The sequence below is a fragment of the Sebastes umbrosus genome, chromosome 15 (genome assembly GCF_015220745.1).
Source record: "Sebastes umbrosus isolate fSebUmb1 chromosome 15, fSebUmb1.pri, whole genome shotgun sequence".
Classification (NCBI taxonomy): Eukaryota; Metazoa; Chordata; class Actinopteri; order Perciformes; family Sebastidae; genus Sebastes; species Sebastes umbrosus.
In genome coordinates, this window is record NC_051283.1 from 8197718 (window position 1) to 8217135 (window position 19418).

General features: G+C 38.3%; 2 protein-coding genes and 1 long non-coding RNA gene across 8 annotated transcripts in view; 2 read left to right on the forward strand and 1 right to left on the reverse strand.

Annotated features, from left to right (window-relative positions):
* The window catches only part of LOC119502726 (collagen alpha-1(IX) chain-like), a 34106-nt gene extending 31457 nt beyond the window's left edge, over positions 1-2649 (forward strand). For 2 of the 3 annotated variants that reach the window (XM_037793878.1, XM_037793880.1), the window contains one exon: positions 1955-2649. In XM_037793878.1, coding sequence (XP_037649806.1) covers positions 1955-2154 — 200 coding nt within the window. In that variant the 3' untranslated portion in view covers positions 2155-2649. The remainder of the gene's footprint in view (positions 1-1954) is intronic. The other variant, XM_037793877.1, reaches the window with a different exon arrangement.
* Positions 2650-5320: 2671 nt separating this feature from the next.
* LOC119503389 lies at positions 5321-18991 on the forward strand. The gene is made up of 6 exons (XR_005210305.1): positions 5321-5468; positions 5717-6639; positions 9576-9689; positions 14949-15003; positions 17888-18050; positions 18566-18991. It is a non-coding gene; the product is annotated as an uncharacterized LOC119503389 (long non-coding RNA).
* Positions 15359-19418, reverse strand: part of col22a1 (collagen, type XXII, alpha 1) — an 84936-nt gene continuing 80876 nt past the window's right edge. For 2 of the 4 annotated variants that reach the window (XM_037795160.1, XM_037795159.1), the window contains 5 exons: positions 18318-18497; positions 18153-18219; positions 17882-18064; positions 15990-16067; positions 15359-15902 (listed from right to left, as the gene is read on the reverse strand). In XM_037795160.1, the coding sequence (XP_037651088.1) occupies positions 15709-15902; positions 15990-16067; positions 17882-18064; positions 18153-18219; positions 18318-18497 (702 nt within the window). In that variant the 3' untranslated portion in view covers positions 15359-15708. The remainder of the gene's footprint in view (positions 15903-15989; positions 16068-17881; positions 18065-18152; positions 18220-18317; positions 18498-19418) is intronic. The other 2 variants (XM_037795158.1, XM_037795157.1) reach the window with 1 other exon arrangement.

Here is a 19418-nt window from a genome sequence, read left to right on the forward strand (position 1 = left end):
CTACTATGACTTTATCATTTTTTTCGACACGCTATACTATGGCTTTTTGATCACTTTCTTTGACATACTATACTATCACTATATTCGACATACTAAAGTATTACTTTTTTTATCACTTTTTTTCGACATACTATGACTTTTTTATTTTTATGACTTAAGTCATAGTATAGCATGTCGAAAAAAGAGATGAAGAAAGTCATATTATAGCATGTCGATAAAAGTGATAAAAGGTCATAGTATAGTATGTCGAAAAAAGTCATAGTGTAGTATGTCCAAAAAAAAGATGAAAAAGTCATACTGTAGTATGTCGAACAAAGTCATAGTATAGTATGTTGAAAAAATGTATAAAAAATTCATTTGTCGAAAAAAGTCATAGTGTAGTATGTCGAAAAAAGAGATGAAAAAGTCATAGTATAGCATGTCAATAAAAGTGATTAAAAAAAAGTCATTGTATAGCATGTCGAAAAAAAGTGATAAAAAGTCATGGTATAGTATGTCCAAAAAAGTCATAGTATAGTATGATGAAAAAAGTGAGAATAAAGTCATAGTATAACATGTCGAAAAAATTTATAAAAGTCATAGTGTAGTATGTCGATAAAAGTGATAAAAAAGTGATGAAAAAGTCATAGTATAGTATGTCGAAAAAATTGATAAAAGGTCATACTATAGTATGTCAAAAAAAGTCATAGTGTAGTCTGTCGAAAAAAGAGATGAAGAAAGTCATATTATAGCATGTCGATAAAAGTGATAAAAAGTCATAGTATAGTATGTCCAAAAAGTCGTAGTGTAGTATGTCCAAAAAAAGATGAAAAAGTCATACTGTAGTATGTCGAACAAAGTCATAGTATAGTATGTTGAAAAAATGTATAAAAAATTCATTTGTCGAAAAAAGTCATAGTGTAGTATGTCGAAAAAAGAGATGAAAAAGTCATAGTATAGCATGTCAATAAAAGTGATTAAAAAAAAGTCATTGTATAGCATGTCGAAAAAAAGTGATAAAAAGTCATGGTATAGTATGTCCAAAAAAGTCATAGTATAGTATGATGAAAAAAGTGAGAATAAAGTCATAGTATAACATGTCGAAAAAATTTATAAAAGTCATAGTGTAGTATGTCGAAAAAAGAGATGAAAAAGTCATATTATAGCATGTCGATAAAAGTGATAAAAAAGTGATGAAAAAGTCATAGTATAGCATGTCGAAAAAATGTATAAAAGTCATAGTGTAGTATGTCGAAAAAAGTCATAACATAGTATGTCGAAAAAAGAGATGAAAAAGTCATATTATAGCATGTCGATAAAAGTGATAAAAAAGTCATAGTATAGTATGTCGAAAAAAGTCAGTGTAGTATGTCCAAAAAAAGATGAAAAAGTCATACTGTAGTATGTCCAAAAAGGTCATAGTATAGTATGTCCAAAAAAGAGATAAAAAAAAGTCATAGTATCGTATGTCCAAAAAAGTCATAGTATAGTATGTTGAAAAACATCATAGTATAACATATCGACAAAAGTGATAAAAAAGTGATGAAAAAGTCATAGTATAGCATGTCGAAAACATTTAGAAAAAGTCATAGTATAGTATGTCGAAAAAAATTATAAAAGTCATACTATAGTATGTCGAAAAAAGTCATAGTATAGCATGTTGATAAAAGTGATAAAAAAGTCATAGCATAGTATGTCGAAAAAAGTCATAGTATAGCATGTTGATAAAAGTGATAAAAAAGTCATACTACAGTATGTCCAAAAAGTCATAGTGTAGTATGTCCAAAAAAAGATGAAAAAGTTATAGTATCATATGTCCAAAAAAGTCATAGTATAGTATGATGAAGAAAGTGAGAATAAAGTCATAGTATAGTATGTCAAAAAAGTCATAGTATAGTATGTCAGAAGAATTGATAAAAAAAAGTCATACTATAGTATATTGAAAATTTAATTTTAACATGTTTTCTATCCTCAGGTGCACCAGGCGCTGCTGGTATTGGCCAGGATGGCAGAGATGGACCCCGTGGTGAGAACGGAAGTCCTGGTGTCCCAGGAGCAGCTGGTCCAAGGGGACCTTCAGGGTCACCCGGGCTTTGTGATCCATCGACATGTATAGGTAGACTTCCACCTTTCTACATGGTCAGCGGGAAGAAGTCTGCCAGCTACAAAAACTAATGAAACATCACAGCTCATTGACACTCTCAAGATCTCATGCTGCAGTGACCACGTTTCAGGGTTTCTCAGAAGTCCGGGAGTGGTGATCTTTTGGAGTCCTCAAGTGTCTCCACCTGAACCATGGATCTAAGAGTCGCTAAGGGAAACGGAGACAAGGCACAATTGTAGAATACTGTATTGACATTTTAACTCTTACGTGATTTTACTAAGAGCTTACCTAATGTTCAAAGATAGCTGCTACTGATGCCAAAGCAACTTCTTCCATCCGACGACAGGCACACATGCCCAAGAGTTGTCCCTGATAAATCTGTGCAGTTACAACTGCTGACCCCTTATCTTCCAGGTTGTAAAGTATTATGCTGCACCCGATTAAACTGTTATCAGGCCATTAAATAGGCGTTATCAGTCGCTATAAACACCATAGATGTGGGTCATTAAGGGCCTACTACGCCTACTACGTTGTGAAAGTGAAACTTAAAAGCAACACGTTGTAAAACTGAATGAAACGTCTAATTTTAAACATAAACAAAAAGGCTTCTTTAGGTTTAGGCAACGTAACTACAACTTCACTTCTCTAGGTTTATGCAACAAATTTACAACTTCTTTAGGTTTAGGCAAAAAAAACCCACTTAGTTAAGTTTAGGAAAAAACATTGTGTTTTGTGTTAAAATAGCTACGAACGCAAAGACAACTACACATTGTGGGTTTCACAGGGGATGCGAACTCTAGTCTCCTGGGTGAAAGCGTTGTGTTTTGTGCTCGCTAGAGGTCGCTGTTGCGTTCTTTTATAACTTCTTTCGGTGATCTATCATGTGAATAGATGATAAAACCTACAGGGCCCTATTGACCCACATCTATGGGGCTTATAGCGACTGATAACTCCTATTTAATAGCCTGACAACAGTCTAATCGGCTGTATAAAGGTACATCTCTCTCATTTCCTCTTATGCATGTACTTTTTCCCTCCTTGAATAAGCTCCCTAAAAACATTGCTTCTTCTCTTTTAGAGGCTATACTTCCAAAACAAAACTACAAAAACTGACATCTAAATTTGTCACTACAAGTGCAGATTAGGATCATACATTTGTTTTGCCTGATTTTGTCCCATTAATTTGTTCTTTTACAAACAATGTAATAAAGTGATATGTTTTGGAAGTGTTGCACGTTATTGTATTAAGTTTTCCATTTAATGGAGCATAAAATCTATTTTAGAGCAGCTGCAGCTATTAGTATTAAAATTCAAAGATATGCAAGTGACAATGAGTCACATTATTACACAGCACGATACAGAGAATTAAGTAGATTGGTATGCACATGGCTAAGTGGTTAATGAATGAATGAATTGAATTCCACAGCCCCTCTACAGTAAAATGGTTATGGATATAATCTGGATTTAGGAGGGCATCTCACTGTTGTTTGGTTACAGAGGACGGTCAACATCATCCCTACCGCTGTCTGCACAGCACAAATACGTTCACAGATCAAATATGACCTTTACCAAGCTGCTGGGAAGAGTTAGCATAACAGCCATCCCAAGGACATCCCTATGATTTAATAGATTGCAACATGGCTAGGAGCCAGTGGATTTTAAGTTGTGTGCATTAGTAAAAGGGTGCACAAGGTTCATGGAATTTGATTCAGCAAAAGACAGCTGATTGGTCATACTTGCCAACCCTCCTGATTTTCCCGGGAGACCCCCGTTTTTCTTTGCCCTCTCCCAGTTTCCTCCCGGGGTTACAATTCTGGCTGCTCTCGCCTCTGGGTTCAGCGTACATCACAGCGTGCAGCGCCCGAAGTTGGGCTTTGCTTGTTGTAGTGAAAAGCCACATGGCGTGGTGCAAACCATTGGAAATAATAGGTTTCAGAGCACAGTGGTGCCGTTGTCGGGCTGTGTCTGAAAGGCCTTCAGTGAGTGAGAGAGGGGCAAATTATTAAATTTTCTTTCCAAAGTTGCCCTTATTAACATAGAATGCTGTTACAGTACACTTATATTTTTTGTATTCTTTAAAAGTCACCACAATGCTGGAAACAAAGTCTGAGGGGGGAGGCTTTGGTTTTGAAATCCTCCCTATTTTTTAGGTCTCAAGGTTGGCAAGTGTTGGTTTACATATTCAGCTTTCAGATATTAAACATAATGGATTTTAATGTAAGAAGACCAGTCTACAAATTAATTAGATTCATAGTCAAGAATAAATAAGTAACATTAATAAACAGTTGTTAAAGAGACTGCTTGTAAGAATCAGAAATGCTTGTTAACAGCGACACCTGTGGCCATTAAGTTAAAGCAAGTCAGTGTCGGGCTCGCGCTTGTGCTTGGTCTAAATAGACATGAACGAGAATCGCTTGACACACGTCAGCAAAAACCCCAATACAACTCTATATTTCATCTGCTTGGCAGTAATGTTAGCTGACCAGACGAAGATATCTCCATGAATCAATGTTGATCCTAGTGTTGGCTTTTCCTGATTCGGCCTCCCGACCGCGGTCAGAAGGAACAGGGGAGACACCGGCACCCGGTCGGAGACGAATGTCCACTGTACATTCACTAGATATTCTCAGAGCTACGAAGTCTTCTGCAGTGTGTAGTGTGCGTACATGCACGTGTAGAGGTGGAGCGAGCTGAGCGAGTAACGAGCGCACTGTGTGAATGAAGGCAGGCAGGCAGAGGAGCAGAGTACAGCAGAGACTCCGGGCCTGGAGACCAAAGCTACGGTCTCCCCCGCGTCCTCCGACCACGGCCAACACTGTTTAACAGACGGGCTTCACTAGATATAACTTCGTGGTTGTGGTGCTTCAGTGTAGTTTGTGTTGGAGTCTGAGTCTGAACAGCGTAGTCACACGCGAGCGCGCATGGGACACCGACCCGCAATGATTTATACGTGTAAGAAGTTACAAACAGTCCCTTTAATAAACAGTTGTTAAAATGTTTAGTTATTAGTTCATTTACAGTGTTCAAATACAGTTCATAGAGAATTTAACAGGTTAAAACAGTAAACAGCTGAAAGAGACAACTTTGTCACTTGTAAATACAGTTAATTGCAGTTCAAGGAGTTTGGTTGAGAGTGCTCAGTTTACGTCAGACTGTCTGTCTTGACGTCTCTTTGTTTGTATTGGATGTTAATGAGCTGTCAGTCCAATCACAGCGGGGTCAGGGCGGGGTGTAGAGGAGACCCCGCAGACTGCTCTCACAGGCCGTAGAGAGACGTGCTCAGCAGACCTACCTACCATGTGGCTACTGGACCATTAAACCCATAATAACCACAGTGGACGGAGAGTTTACCGACAGATAGTGGACGCTCTGAGGCCTGCGGAAGGTAAATACTTGTGTGTGTTAATGTTGAACTGTGTCAGTGAGCTGCAGGATGGTAACATGTAGAGCTAGTGCTAAATTAAGCAATTAGCGCATTAGCCCGTCAGCAATGTTAGCACCTGTTGTAGCTGTGTATGTAACTTAGAATGATTACTCTGTGTTCTGCTAATTTAAAGCTATTAAGCTGAGTTTATTAAGAGTCTTTAAGGTGAGAACATTGCCCAAAGAAATGTGTATATATCTTCACTAAAGGACCAGGAGACGTTGCTGGGGCTGTTTGGGAGTTCTGAAGATCCCGGTTTCAGACGTCATCACGTCATGACGTCATCACGTCAGGTTGTTGACGCCAGATGCTTGTTTCAGCCATCATCACGCCATGACGTCATCACGTCGGGTTGTTGACGCCAGATGCTCGTTTCAGCCATCATCACGCCATGACGTCATCACGTCGGGTTGTTGACGCCAGATGCTTGTTTCAGCCATCATCACGCCATGACGTCATCACGTCGGGTTGTTGACGCCAGATGCTTGTTTCAGCCATCATCACGCCATGGCGTCATCACGTCGGGTTGTTGACGCCAGATGCTTGTTTCAGCCATCATCACGCCATGACGTCATCACGTCGGGTTGTTGACGCCAGATGCTCGTTTCAGCCATCATCACGCCATGGCGTCATCACGTCGGGTTGTTGACGCCAGATGCTTGTTTCAGCCATCATCACGCCATGGCGTCATCACGTCGGGTTGTTGACGCCAGATGCTTGTTTCAGCCATCATCACGCCATGACGTCATCACGTCGGGTTGTTGACGCCAGATGCTTGTTTCAGCCATCATCACGCCATGACGTCATCACGTCGGGTTGTTGACGCCAGATGCTTGTTTCAGCCATCATCACGCCATGACGTCATCACGTCGGGTTGTTGACGCCAGATGCTCGTTTCAGCCATCATCACGCCATGACGTCATCACGTCGGGTTGTTGACGCCAGATGCTCGTTTCAGCCATCATCACGCCATGACGTCATCACGTCGGGTTGTTGACGCCAGATGCTCGTTTCAGCCATCATCACGCCATGACGTCATCACGTCGGGTTGTTGACGTCAGATGCTCGTTTCCCTCATCGTCCCCTCATCGTTTCATCACCCTGCTCGTCCAACTGACTGCTCAAGGAAGTCGTGAGTAATAAACTCTTCTAACTGTTATCTGGAAAAGAGAGATTTCAATAGCATTTCATTTAAAGGGATAGTTCGGGTGTTTTGAAGTGGGGTTGTTTGAGGTACTTATAAATAGTCAGTGTATTACCTACAGTAGATGACGGTCGGCACGCCCCCAGATTGGAGAAGCAGAAGGAGTTATTGCACTGAAGTAAAATTATGTACTGATGTGAAAAAAATATTTTAGACACCTAAAAGAAATGAATTGATAAAAAAATCAATATCAGTTAGAATATTTTCATGCTTTAATTTGCTCAGACGGCCCTTTCTGACGGGTAACTGGAGCCGTTGTATCCATCTGTGCTCTCGCCAAAGCCACCAGACTCCATTGAAAAAAACTGTTATTTTACCTTGCACAACACACAGGTTCTGGTCTACCTCTTAGTGTTGTCACAATACCAAAATTATGACTTCGATACGATACCCTGTCTAAATATCTCAATACTGAAATGATACCATGACAAAAGTCTTAAATATCAGGAAAGGTAATAGAATAATAGATGCCAGAACATGGAACTTAAAGTTATTTCTTTTTAATTAAAAAAATGTAAATGTAAAAATATATTCATTAAAAATATTAAATGGTATGCAGTAATCTGATGTCCCCTACACATAAGTTTTCTGTGATTTCTTTGATAGTCAATTATATATTTGCATTTATTTTTGTTAATGCACACATTTATATTTCATCTCTATCGTTATTTCTATTTTTCTAATAACTTCTCTATGTTTATATATATTTTTAATCTAACATGGAACAACTATAATTTCCCCCTGGTGATCAATAAAGTAATAAAGTTCTAATTTGCCACCACATCAGTAACATTTAAGGTGGATAGCGGTACTGCAGCATGGTAGATGGCGAGAGGCCTCCCATAAAACTGTAATAAATTCAGATGAAGTTCTGTGAGAAGTTCACAGGAACACACCACAGTGGCTGTAGAAAGTGCTGTGTTGTGAAGAGAATCACTCTCGCCAGACTACTTTTTCCTCTCCGTCCATTTCATGTTACTGAGAAACACGGTTAAATAATACTTTAACACATGCTCTTTGGTGGATTATGTGTTTACCGAATTACAGGAAATGCTTGGAAAGATTAAGAAAAGAAGGTTAAACCTAAATTTACCGGTACATTTGATCAGTAATTAGAGAAGTGCTGTTAGTTTCCCTGTTTTTTTTAAGGGAGTTTTACTGATATGGACACCAGCTAAGAGCGGGACTGTGCAGCCGCTAAGCGGTTCATGACCTGCTTTTATCTTTTTTTCAACTTCGTTTATAGACTCCATCCTTCTGGTTATTGCTACAGTAACTAGAAATGCACTCGGAGAGCGCATAGTATCGTATAGTTTTTAACGGCAGGGTATTGCGATACCTTTCTAGTTTTGGTATACCGTGCAACACTAATGAGTAGACGGTGACAACCATTTTGTTTCACTTCATTTGTATTTATTTATTTCGAACATGTAACAAATAAGTAAAGTAAGAGAAAACAAAAATAATAAATATTTGTTATTCTCGTTTAAAATATGACCAGTAAACATATAGCAAACCTTCAATAAACAAATAATCAACATAAATTAATATTGCGTGTTTGAAAAGGAGTAGGAAGAAATTAGGGCTGCACAATTAATCAAAAATTAATCGCGATCATGATATGGGTGTCCCAAAATTAAATAAACATGATCAACTGCGATATTGATGTTTAAAATGCTTCTCTCATAGAAAACTGCTGCTTGAATCAAGCGCTTCCTAAACTAACAGCCAGAGATGCACCATCGATCAGCAGCTGGCCGGTTTTCAGCAGTTTTATATATCTGATTTTTTTATTTACCAGTCACACACACATGTGCAGCCGCAGCATGATGGTTTTACGTCGGCATACAGCGGCACAGTCCGTAAGGTCACACACACACAACATGTTGTTGGTGTGGAAGTTCTTCAGTGTGAGTGAAGAAGACATAAAGCCGCAATTTGTCACAACTGCAAGTCCAAAATAAGCCGTGGAGGAACAACCTTAAAAACATTTGGAACAACTAACTTAATCAGACACATATTATATTGTTATTCATTCCCATGATGCTGTTCAGAGTAATCACTGTGACGGACTGAGTATTGGGCGATGGTAAATTATAACGTTATCAGGATGCGTTCGAATGTAATCTTGTGAAATGTAGTTTTTGGCGAGAAACTTGAATAAATCCAGTTGTTTGAAGGAGATGTTTTCACAGCAATATAAACTAGATATTAGAGAGAGAAATATAACCTGTTTAACGTCCTAACACTAGCTCTAAGCAGATCATAATATATAATTAGAATTACTAATGCCAACAATTATTTTTAATTAAAACAAATATTCAAATAAAAATACAATAATTAAAATCCTAATCATTTGAATTGTGTGTTTTTATATAAATAACCACTATAGTGGACAATAACATAGTAAAGGGACCTTTAGAGATTTTGACAGTTGAAATTTAGCACATCATTGAAGTGAAAGCAGTGCTCTGTTTAATTAAATGTGAAATTGCAATTAAACTATTTTGCCCCTAAAATCGCAATCTCAATTATTGATCAAAAATAATCATAATAATAAGATCATTTTGTCCATAATCGTGTAGCCATAGAAGAAGTATACACTTACATGGTTTGACCCCTCCTCCATAACTCAAACAATTAACTCAATATTTATAATATAACTTATAATATAACTTTTGTGACTGGTAGCCTATATTCCTTTTTTAAAATTTCAATTCCAACCTTGGTATAAGTAGTAGTTCTCTCCAGGTTGTCCACGTTTAAGAAAATAATTGATGGTGAAAAATGATGGTAAAGTGAGACAGGAAAAGTGATTAGGAAAAGACATTGGGATGTCATTTTTTTTTCTTTCTTTCTTTTAGGTGGCTGAAATACATTTTGCTGGTGCCCCCTTCCACATCAGTACATCGCTTTGGTTCCGTGTGGTAATTCCTGTCTGTTTCTCTAAGCTGGGAGCACGCCGACCGTCATCTACTGTAAGTAATCATACAACCCCACTTCAAAACACCCAAACTATCCCTTTAACTAAAATTCAGATTTTTTCAATCAAGGCATAGTGTGTGGGTCATATTTATATTTCACTCAAGTGTGTGATTATGATCTGTTGAAAGAGGAAGTAGTTAAAACTATTTTGATATCCTACTAAGTGGAGGGAGGCACCAATCGATTTTTCATATTCCATATTTACGTTAAAGTGAAAGCATTTATTTATTCATTTGTTAACACAGGTTAGTACAGGCCGGGTCCGTGTACCCTCCGTCCAAAGCTATGTACAACTTGTTTGATAATAGGGTAAACAAATTAACAATACATTATTCAGTTTTTCGTATGCATTAAAAAAAACTTTAATTCTCATACCGATTTCATCTTCAAATCAGCAATTGGATAGAAATGAAACCAAAACCAGAAAACAACTTATTTTTCACTTTTATTGTAATACCAACAGGCCATCTGGCTCTACTGCATCTCTACAAAAACATTGTCACTGGCTATGCCATAGGCCTAGATATAGATAGATACTGTAGATAGATAGATAGATAGATAGACTGGTAGAGTTCAGTAAAGTTGGAAAGATATTCACAAATTCCTTAATCAATAACTCATAAGCAAAACATTAAAACACAAATGACGTCTCTTTATAACCGTAGTTAGGTAGACTACGAGCTGCAACCTCATTTACATTAAAACGAGCCGTCCTCTGAGCTGGACACACAACATTGGTCTCAATGTGTGTAGTCTAAGTGTGCAGAGACCGTCTGCATAAATATTCAATAACATTATTATGTCACTTAACACATCAAGGGTCTCCTGTTGGTTATACGACACCCCTGAGTTTTGAAAATTGTGCTTTTGCATAATTTTGTGGAATTGTTATTGTGAAAACTATTCAATAACTTCACTGTTATGAAGTGATTGCCGTTTGTGTTTTTTTTAATCTAACTCGATAGAAAAAAATTGATGGAAAGTAGGCCTACAAATCGGGTGCATTAAAACGCAAAGACCAATAGAGTAAGAAAAGCATCTTGTGCTCCTCTTTCATCTTACTTCTTCTACCTGTTTGGATTATTTTGTTTAGTATTGTGGAAAACACAATGGACTAATGTTATTATACAGCAGGCAGAGCAGGGACAACAACTGGTGAGTCAAACATCCGCAATTAGTCTTTTTATTAACTAAATTGTGGTTATGAAGAAATGAGTCATAATGTCAGATTAATCTGTTTAACTTCCTGTTTACCATATCTCGGCACCTGTCATTGCCTGTGGTGTTGTCCCTGGCACAAGCAAGATGCCCCGCGGGATATATTGTATGTTATTTACGGTAAATATCACAATATAAAACGTGTTTTGTGTTTAAAAAGTACAAACGTAGATAGGACGTACTGGTAACCCATCTTTTAAGTGGTTACATCTCCAGTGTGATATGGAGCACACAGCCATATGTACGTGGTTTGTTTACATGACGTAATAGAAGTGCATACCAACGTATTTAGTATACTGATGATGCGCGGTAGTCAAGATGCTCGCATCCAGTTAAAACATGGTGTAAATGAGGTTATAGCTCGTTGTCTACCTAACTACGGTTAGAAAGAGCCGTTGTTCGTGTTTTAACAATGTTTCACTTATGAGTTATTGATCCGGGAAGTTAAAATCTGTGAATATCTTTCCAACTTTACGAAACTCTATCAGTTTGTTTATCTATCTATCTGGGCCTAAAGCATAGCCAGAGGTTTTTTTAGAGTGCAGTAGGGACAGATAGCCTAAAAATATAACAATAAAAGCAAGTTGTTTTCTGGTTTTAGTTTAATTACTATTCCAATTGCTCATCTGAAGACGAAAATGGAAAAAGCTAGTGGATTTCCGTTTTCTTAATTCACACGAAAAAAACGGAATAAGGCACTGGATATTAGTTTATCCTATTATGAAACAAGTTGAACACAGCTTTGGACAGAGGGTACACGCCCATGGCACTCTGGTTGGGTGCTACATGTATATAGTGAGAGAACTGAGCAGGATGTTCAGGTAATGAGACAAGAGCATTGCTTATTAAAAGAAACAAAGCAAAGCATGTATTATAAAATGAATCCTTTCCAGTCTTTATTATACAATACAGTACATGTGTCTTTCCAATACTTACAATATGCTACTAATTTAAAATATCTTAGCACCAATTCATCAGGGAAAAAAAGGGTTATTACATGTGTTAAAACACATTTGTATTGGTTCAAATCATGAATAATTTAGCAGTATAACTTAAAAAAAAAAAAAAAAATTTAATTAGCAAAAACAGCTAAGTTTGAATAATGAAAGATGTTGACTTATATTCAGCGACTTACCATCCCACCCTATATATAACACATAGTCTAATAGTATCTGTAGCAAGCATTTAAAAAAACAAACAAGAAAGGGGCAATACTGATACGGTTCGATTGTTCAATAATAAAGAAGCAGGAAATAGATATATTTAATGGTGTGACACCATTGAAAGAGCAGGTCATTTATTCCAATCACACCAAATTTGACTTTGAACGTACCGTAAATTTGAACTTAAATGCATTTGAAGCTGATCTCTACCACATTAATGAAAGGAGCCATAATGTGATGTAGTTAGAGGCAGAGCTGCTCTGAAGGCAAAAAAAAAAAGAATCTAATTTATTGAGTTAAATCTCAGCGGTACTGTAACATCTACTGTTTAGTTGGCTAAGCCAGAAAGCTAATTTTAAACTATTTTTAGGTATTAAAGCAAGCTAGGGCTGGGCAATATCGATATGGTGATGTGAGACTAGATATCGTCTTAGATTTTGGATATTGTAATATCATAATATGGCATAAGTGTTGTCTTTTCCTGGTTTTAAAAGCTGCATTACAGTAAAGTGATGTCATTTTCTGAGCTTACCAGACTCTTGTAGCTGTTCCATTATCTGCCTTTACCCACTTAGTCATATTACTGATGATTACTTGTCAAAAAATATAGTGTAAATATTTTGTGAAAGCACCAATAGTCAACCCTACGATATCAATTGAAGTAAAAAAAATAAATATAGTGATATTTGATTTTCTCCACATCGCCCAGCCCTAACGCAAACTAGTAGATCCAGCCTGCTGAATGTCTAACGTCACGCTACGGCCATGAATTAATGACAAACAAGTTATTTCCATTTATATATTTTCTACTTAGAGACCACACGTTGCTTTTGGCATATACAGCTACAACTTTCCTTCAAAAATATCACCCAATTACTGCAGTTTAAAGAGCCTGTGTATCTTTTGATGAATAAAAAGACTTGATGTTAAATTCAACCTTTTTCTAACATTAGCTGATATTGGCCACCATAAGCTAACGGTCATACCAGAACCAAGTGAGGCTGTAGCTACGAAACCCCTAAGCGTATTGAGTTTGAATTCAACTTTTCACTTGTAAGATGAGGAGTGTGCTACTTATTCTGTCTAGCGTTGCTTTAACTCTACAAATGAAATGCCTCCAGAGCAGCCGAGCAATATCGGTCAAACTAAAAACTGTAGTCTGCTTTACCTTCTATTAGGTAACCCGAGCAAGAGATACGTATGACTGGCTTATCACTTATAGTGATGAACTTCGACCTGTAGTTCATACTATATGTCTGGCTAGCTCTCATATTCTCTTTATTTCTAAAATTTCTCCCCCACTTCCCTTTTGCTCTTGTCTGTATTGATGTATTTCTTCGTGTTTTTGAAAGGGAGACATGCGATACCTCTTGTGGAGGCTATTTAATAAGAAGTTCTAGATGACCAGCGCCTCTGAGTTTGGGGAGAGGTGTAATTGGTCCATGAGGGACGTAAGGCGAGACATCTTTCAAATAGTTACCACAATAGTCTGGTCATCAGGATGCAGGGAAAGCAACGCTCCAATTTTAGGTTCCAGGGGACAAATAAGAAAAGCGATGTGTTTTCAGAGCAGGGCTGAGCTGCCCGGACGCTGCCACAGCGCAGGCACTTAATAAGCCTCACGGAACAGAAAGGAAGTGACACGTTTAGAGAAAGCGGTGCAAAAACAAGCAGCTTTTCAAGAAAGGTGAACAAAGGCTGCAATTATACCACCTCCTCAATGCTGTTTACTGCCCAAGTCTATGCATACCCCAAAAAAGAGAATGACCAGAGCCACTTCATTAAATGTAGAAGTACTAACAGTGACATTGCTTCCTGTCTTTTTAAACTTGGGTTTAATAAGCATCCTGTGGGTGAGCTTGGCACAAATGTTGTTCTTTTGGACAGATTTTTAAAGCAAATTCAAATGACTTTTATTTCAAAATTAGATGTCCACCTTTAAATGACACAAAGTCATACAGAAACAATGGAAAGTGTGGGTTTTGTGTTGCATTGTCTTTGGAATGAAAGCCTGCAAATCTCTCCAAAAGCTTGCAACAACACTGCCAAGGCTCTAATTTATGAGTTGTGACAGAGAGGTAATAACTGCTGCCTCCAGTTTATTCCTAAAATAAAATCTTGTTTCGTTTCTGTCTAAATAAATTACACAGGGTTACTAATTTCCAATTTGTTAAAAGGGATAGTTCAGGTCTTCTGATGTGGGGTTGTATCAGGAACTTATCCATAGTAGGTGTGTTACTTACAGTAGATGGCGGTCGGCGTGGCCCCAGTTTGGAGGAACAGGCACCGGAGCAAAGCAATACAGTGCTGTGGACAGGGACGGCAGAAAAACGTATTTTAACCACCTAAAAAAAACACGATATCCGCTTAAGTATATACTATATTTAGAATATTTTCGCCGCTTTATCTTGCCGTCAGACAGCCCTTTCTGACGGGGAACTGAAAGTGAAACTTATCTATGCTCTCTCCAAAGCCAGCAGGCTCCGAAGACAAAAACAGTGTTGATATGTTTCACTTTCAGTTCAGTTCCACGTTGGAAAGGAGAAGGAAAGGGCCGTCTGATGGCAAGATAAAGCTAAGATATATTCTGAATATTGCGTACACTTAAACGGATAATGTTTTTTTTTTTTTAGGTGGCTAAAATATGTTGTTCCGCTGTCCCTGGCCACAGCCCTGTATTGCTTGGCTCCGGTGTTGGTACTCGTGTTTCTTCATGCTGGGGGCACACTGACAGTCATCTACTGTAGGTAATACACCTTCTATGAAGTTTGGATACATACTTCATGCAACCCCACTTCAAAACACCCAAACTATCCCTTTAAGGGTTGATTTTTTCTACAAGTAATTGTATTTTTTTTTTGCCTTTTTTAGGTTGCCAATACTATCCCAAAAAAGGCTACATAAGAATACTGCTACCAGCTTGGAGGTAAGAAGTGCACAAAAAGTGGCCATTCATCACTCTCCGCACTAACTCATTAACACTCCTCCTACACAAAATCACTATTGGTATTTGAGCTTCACACTGTCTGTCCTCCCGCCTTCCCATCAATGACAATAAAACAGATAATTCCCCCGACTTGAGTAATTACCTATAGAGGATCCCGAGCAAGAGATCAATTTAGTGAGCAGTAACTGACATCTATTGCTAGACATGGGACAGTGTGGGCGCCGACTGGTAATTGATGCAAAATAGTGCGAGCCAGGAGAAATTAGACGCCTGTGGTGCAGACTTATTCCTGCAAGAAAGCGCCTAGCTGAACTTTTGAGATAATTACTGATGAAACGATCAGACTCCCAAATCTTCCCTCCCAATAAGGGGGTTAAAGAGGAGGGAATTGCATCATCCTTGTTATCTCCCTATACATTTTACAGGAAGCATGCAAGTGAGGAATAAAACTGTTTAGCTGCCCTCTTTAACCCTTATTTACTCAAAAAAAAAGTCCCTCTGTGCTTAATCCCCATCCATCCCAAGCTTCTTACCAAAAAATAAACAAAACAAAGAATCTGACCTGCAGCACACGTTGCTTCAGCCCTCCATACTGAGGTTATCTTGAAAAAGAAAAGTTCTTGATTCAGACCAAGTTCATCATAAATACAGCTGGACTTCAAGCTCTCTGTGCCTTTTCTTTCTTTAAGTCCCCTTGACATTTTTGGTGTGGGGTCTGTGTGCCAGGCTGGCATAGTAGGCACACTGGCTGGGGTCACATTGGCCAGTAGGACCTGGAGGTCCAGCCTGACCGTGGGGGCCGGGGTTTCCTGGCTCTCCCTGGGCTCCGGCTTGTCCGGGGCCTCCGTCTTTACCATAACCGGGCAGACCGGCTGGACCTAGAAGAGAGGAACCATTATAGGCTCCAGATTAGATGAAACCAACATAATGGGAATGAATACAGTAAGTGAGAGATTGGTTGTTACCTATCGGGCCAGAAGGTCCTTTCTCTCCTCTTTCGCCGACACCAGGTTCTCCCGGTTCTCCTCTTGTTCCTTTATCACCTGGAAATTTGGAAAACAAAAGAGTATGTTGACATTCATGACCGATAGATGGACTTGAATATTAGGCATGTTATCAGGCACAGCTATCTCAGGGTGAAAAAATAAACTTAAAGGGGCATTCTACTGATTTTGTGTCCAAACCAAAATCTACAGTCTAGGATGGTACTACTCAGCCTGTGAACTCATTTATATAATATCTTCTGTCGCTCTGAAGGAGTGTTGTCAAGTCTGTAAAAACTACTAGTTGAGTTCAATAAGTATGGGTTTGGGTACCATGCATTTTTTATTTAATGGATGCAGTACAAACAGGGTTCGCTTGTTTAATTATGGAGTAAGATCAGTCTCAGTATTAATAAATGCACACAGAAGTATTCACTAATGTATTTTGTGATTCATATATAAATAAAAACATATTTATCAATGAACACAAAAATAGTTATCGTGGTATATAAATGTAAAAGAAAAATCCAAATATAAAGGAATACGTTTTACAAATACATTTCTGATGCACACACAAATATTTCTTGTTTTAAATATATGTAATAGAAATTCACAAATATATTAACGAGTATTTGCAATTTTCATCAAAAAATATATTTTTTTTGTTGTTACATTTATATACAAGCTGTTGAAACTGCATTTACAAACTGCTTCTCATGTGTGAACTTCATTGCATTTTTTTCAACCGGGAATTATCTGTAGCCAATCAGATGTCTCCCTCATTTCAGCCAATGACATGAGCGTGTCCCATCGGGGGAATGATTTACGTCATGCACAGGATGAACGCCAACACGGAAAGAAGTCAGAGAGCTACATGGATGTATAAAGAGGACAGCTAAGATAAGTTGGCAAGTAGCTAACTGGTTAGCTAAAGCGGTCATAAGTAATCAGTGCCTTGGCTTGCAGTGTTGATGTTACAATGAACTACTTTGTCAGAGGAGACTTGACCAGCCTGTATTAGTTTGATAGACTACTTTCAGTAAATCATACCCTCGTGGGGAGACGCTCATGTAATTGGCTGAAAAGGAGGGAGACATCTGATTGGCTACAGATAATTTACTGTGAACAACCCACACACAAATGCAGTGAAGTTCACACAACAAGCAGTTTTTAAATGCAGGTTTAACAGTTTGTATATAAATGTAATGAAATCCAAATGTTTTTGATGAAAATTGCAAATACTTTTAAATACTTATATTTGAGGATATCTATTACATTTATTTAAAACAAGATATAAGTGTGTGTGCATAAGAAATATATTTGTGAACCTTATTTATGTGGATTTGTTTACATTTACATACAATGATAACTATTTTTGTGTGCATTGAAAAATATTATATTTCTGTATTTATAATACTTAACATAATATTTCTTCTGCGTGCAGTCATTAATATTAATCTGACTCCATATTGTAAAAATAACACAACACGGTGTTCACGGGGGTTACGTCCCAGACTATTTCTTGGCCAGGCACAGCCACTTCCTGGAGTCTCCGCTGGCACCCTACTTACACCATAACCCGATGTTTTTACACTGAGCTTTAGCAGTTAGGCTAGCAGTTTCCCTGTTTCCATTCTTTGTGCTAAGGTGAGATAACGGTCTCCTGGTGGCAGCTACATATTTAGTGTACAGAATAGTATCAAGTGAAGGAATAAAAACCTTAAAAAGGAGACACACACACACACACACACACACACACACACACACACACACACACACACACACACACACACACACACACACACACACACACACACACACACACACACACACACACACAAAACCAATAACACTGCTATAAGTCTTTGTCCTACCTTTAGGGCCCGAGGGTCCCCTGGGTCCTTCTCCTCCATTCTGTCCAGGCATACCGGACTCTCCAGGGGGGCCAGGTCTTCCAGAACCGCCGTCCTTACCAGAAGGGCCTGGAGGTCCTGGACGGCCCGCTGTACTCTTCACATGGGCTGGCTGGATCTGAGCCATGAGGTAAGCCATTTTGGCTGCACACAAACGCAACGTTATTTAAATCTTATAGCTCTGTTAAAGTTATTTGTGAGGAAGGATAAAAAAAAAAAAAGAAAAACTCACCGTCTAATTGTTTTGCCAGCTCCTCCTGGATGAGCCGTCTCATCTGCTCCAGTGATACTGACTCTCCCTGAGACACAAAAGACGTTTATCATTAACTCAATTATTAATACCTAAACCTAATTCCTCTGTGGCGTCATCATTAACGCTTTCAGGACTCTGACTCACCCTTTGGCCTGGGATGCCGGGGTTTCCTGAAGGTCCCTGTGGCCCAGGAGCTCCTAACTCTCCTGGTGGTCCAGACATGCCCATCATCCCTGTGTGGCCCTTTCTGCCCGGAGGTCCAGGGTTTCCAGGCATACCTGGATCTCCTGATTGTCCTTTATCGCCCTTCGTACCTGATTCTCCCTGGATTAGATGACAGCAAATTGTACTTTTTTTTAGGCTTGAAGAACTAACCTCTTCTTCCTCCGCAGGATGAGGAGGTTCAACATGGACTCCAGGATACCCTGCAACTTCTACAGGTGCACAATCGAAAGTATCCTGACTGGCTGCATCACCGCCTGGTCTGGCAGCTGCATGTTCTTTATGTTTATACTCCTCATGCATAAACATTTACTGCATTCCTGTTTACATTCAGCTTATTAATTTGCAATTACTGTCTACCACAAATGTATAGTATATTACTTTATTTCATATTTATTTGTTATATTTTATCCCTATATTCTAACTTGCACAATTGTATGTCTTAGTTCTATGATTTTCTTTTATACATACTTAATTGTTTCATTGTTGAAGGGAGCTTGAGACTAAAGAATTTAATTGATAACGACTGCTTCTGTCATTTTTATGCATTTGATAATAAATAAAACTTGAAACTTCAAAATAACTGAATATTTTTTGCATATATTGTTAGAAACCGTCTAGATTACTTCACTTTCTTTGTTAAATTGTTTTCTACTGCTATTTATACTCATATATATTTGTATACGTTTACTATGAATTCTTGAGTTGTGGCCAAAAGCTTGTTTTGTGAGGTCACAGTGACCTTTGACCACCAAAATCTAATCAGTTCATCCTTGAGTCCAAGTGGATGTATTTTGCCAAATTTTAATAAATTCCCCTCTTGAGATTGTGTTCACAAGAATGGGGTACGTCCGTTTGGACAACCCAAAAAAACATAATGCCTCCGGCCATGATTACCGCCAGCGCAGAGGCATAAAACGTCAGAATCCGATCATTATGATTAAGATTGGAAATTACAAGAAACACCTTTTTTATATGTTTTCTAAGAGTCCATGGAGGACTCCACTGATTATAGCAGTGTGT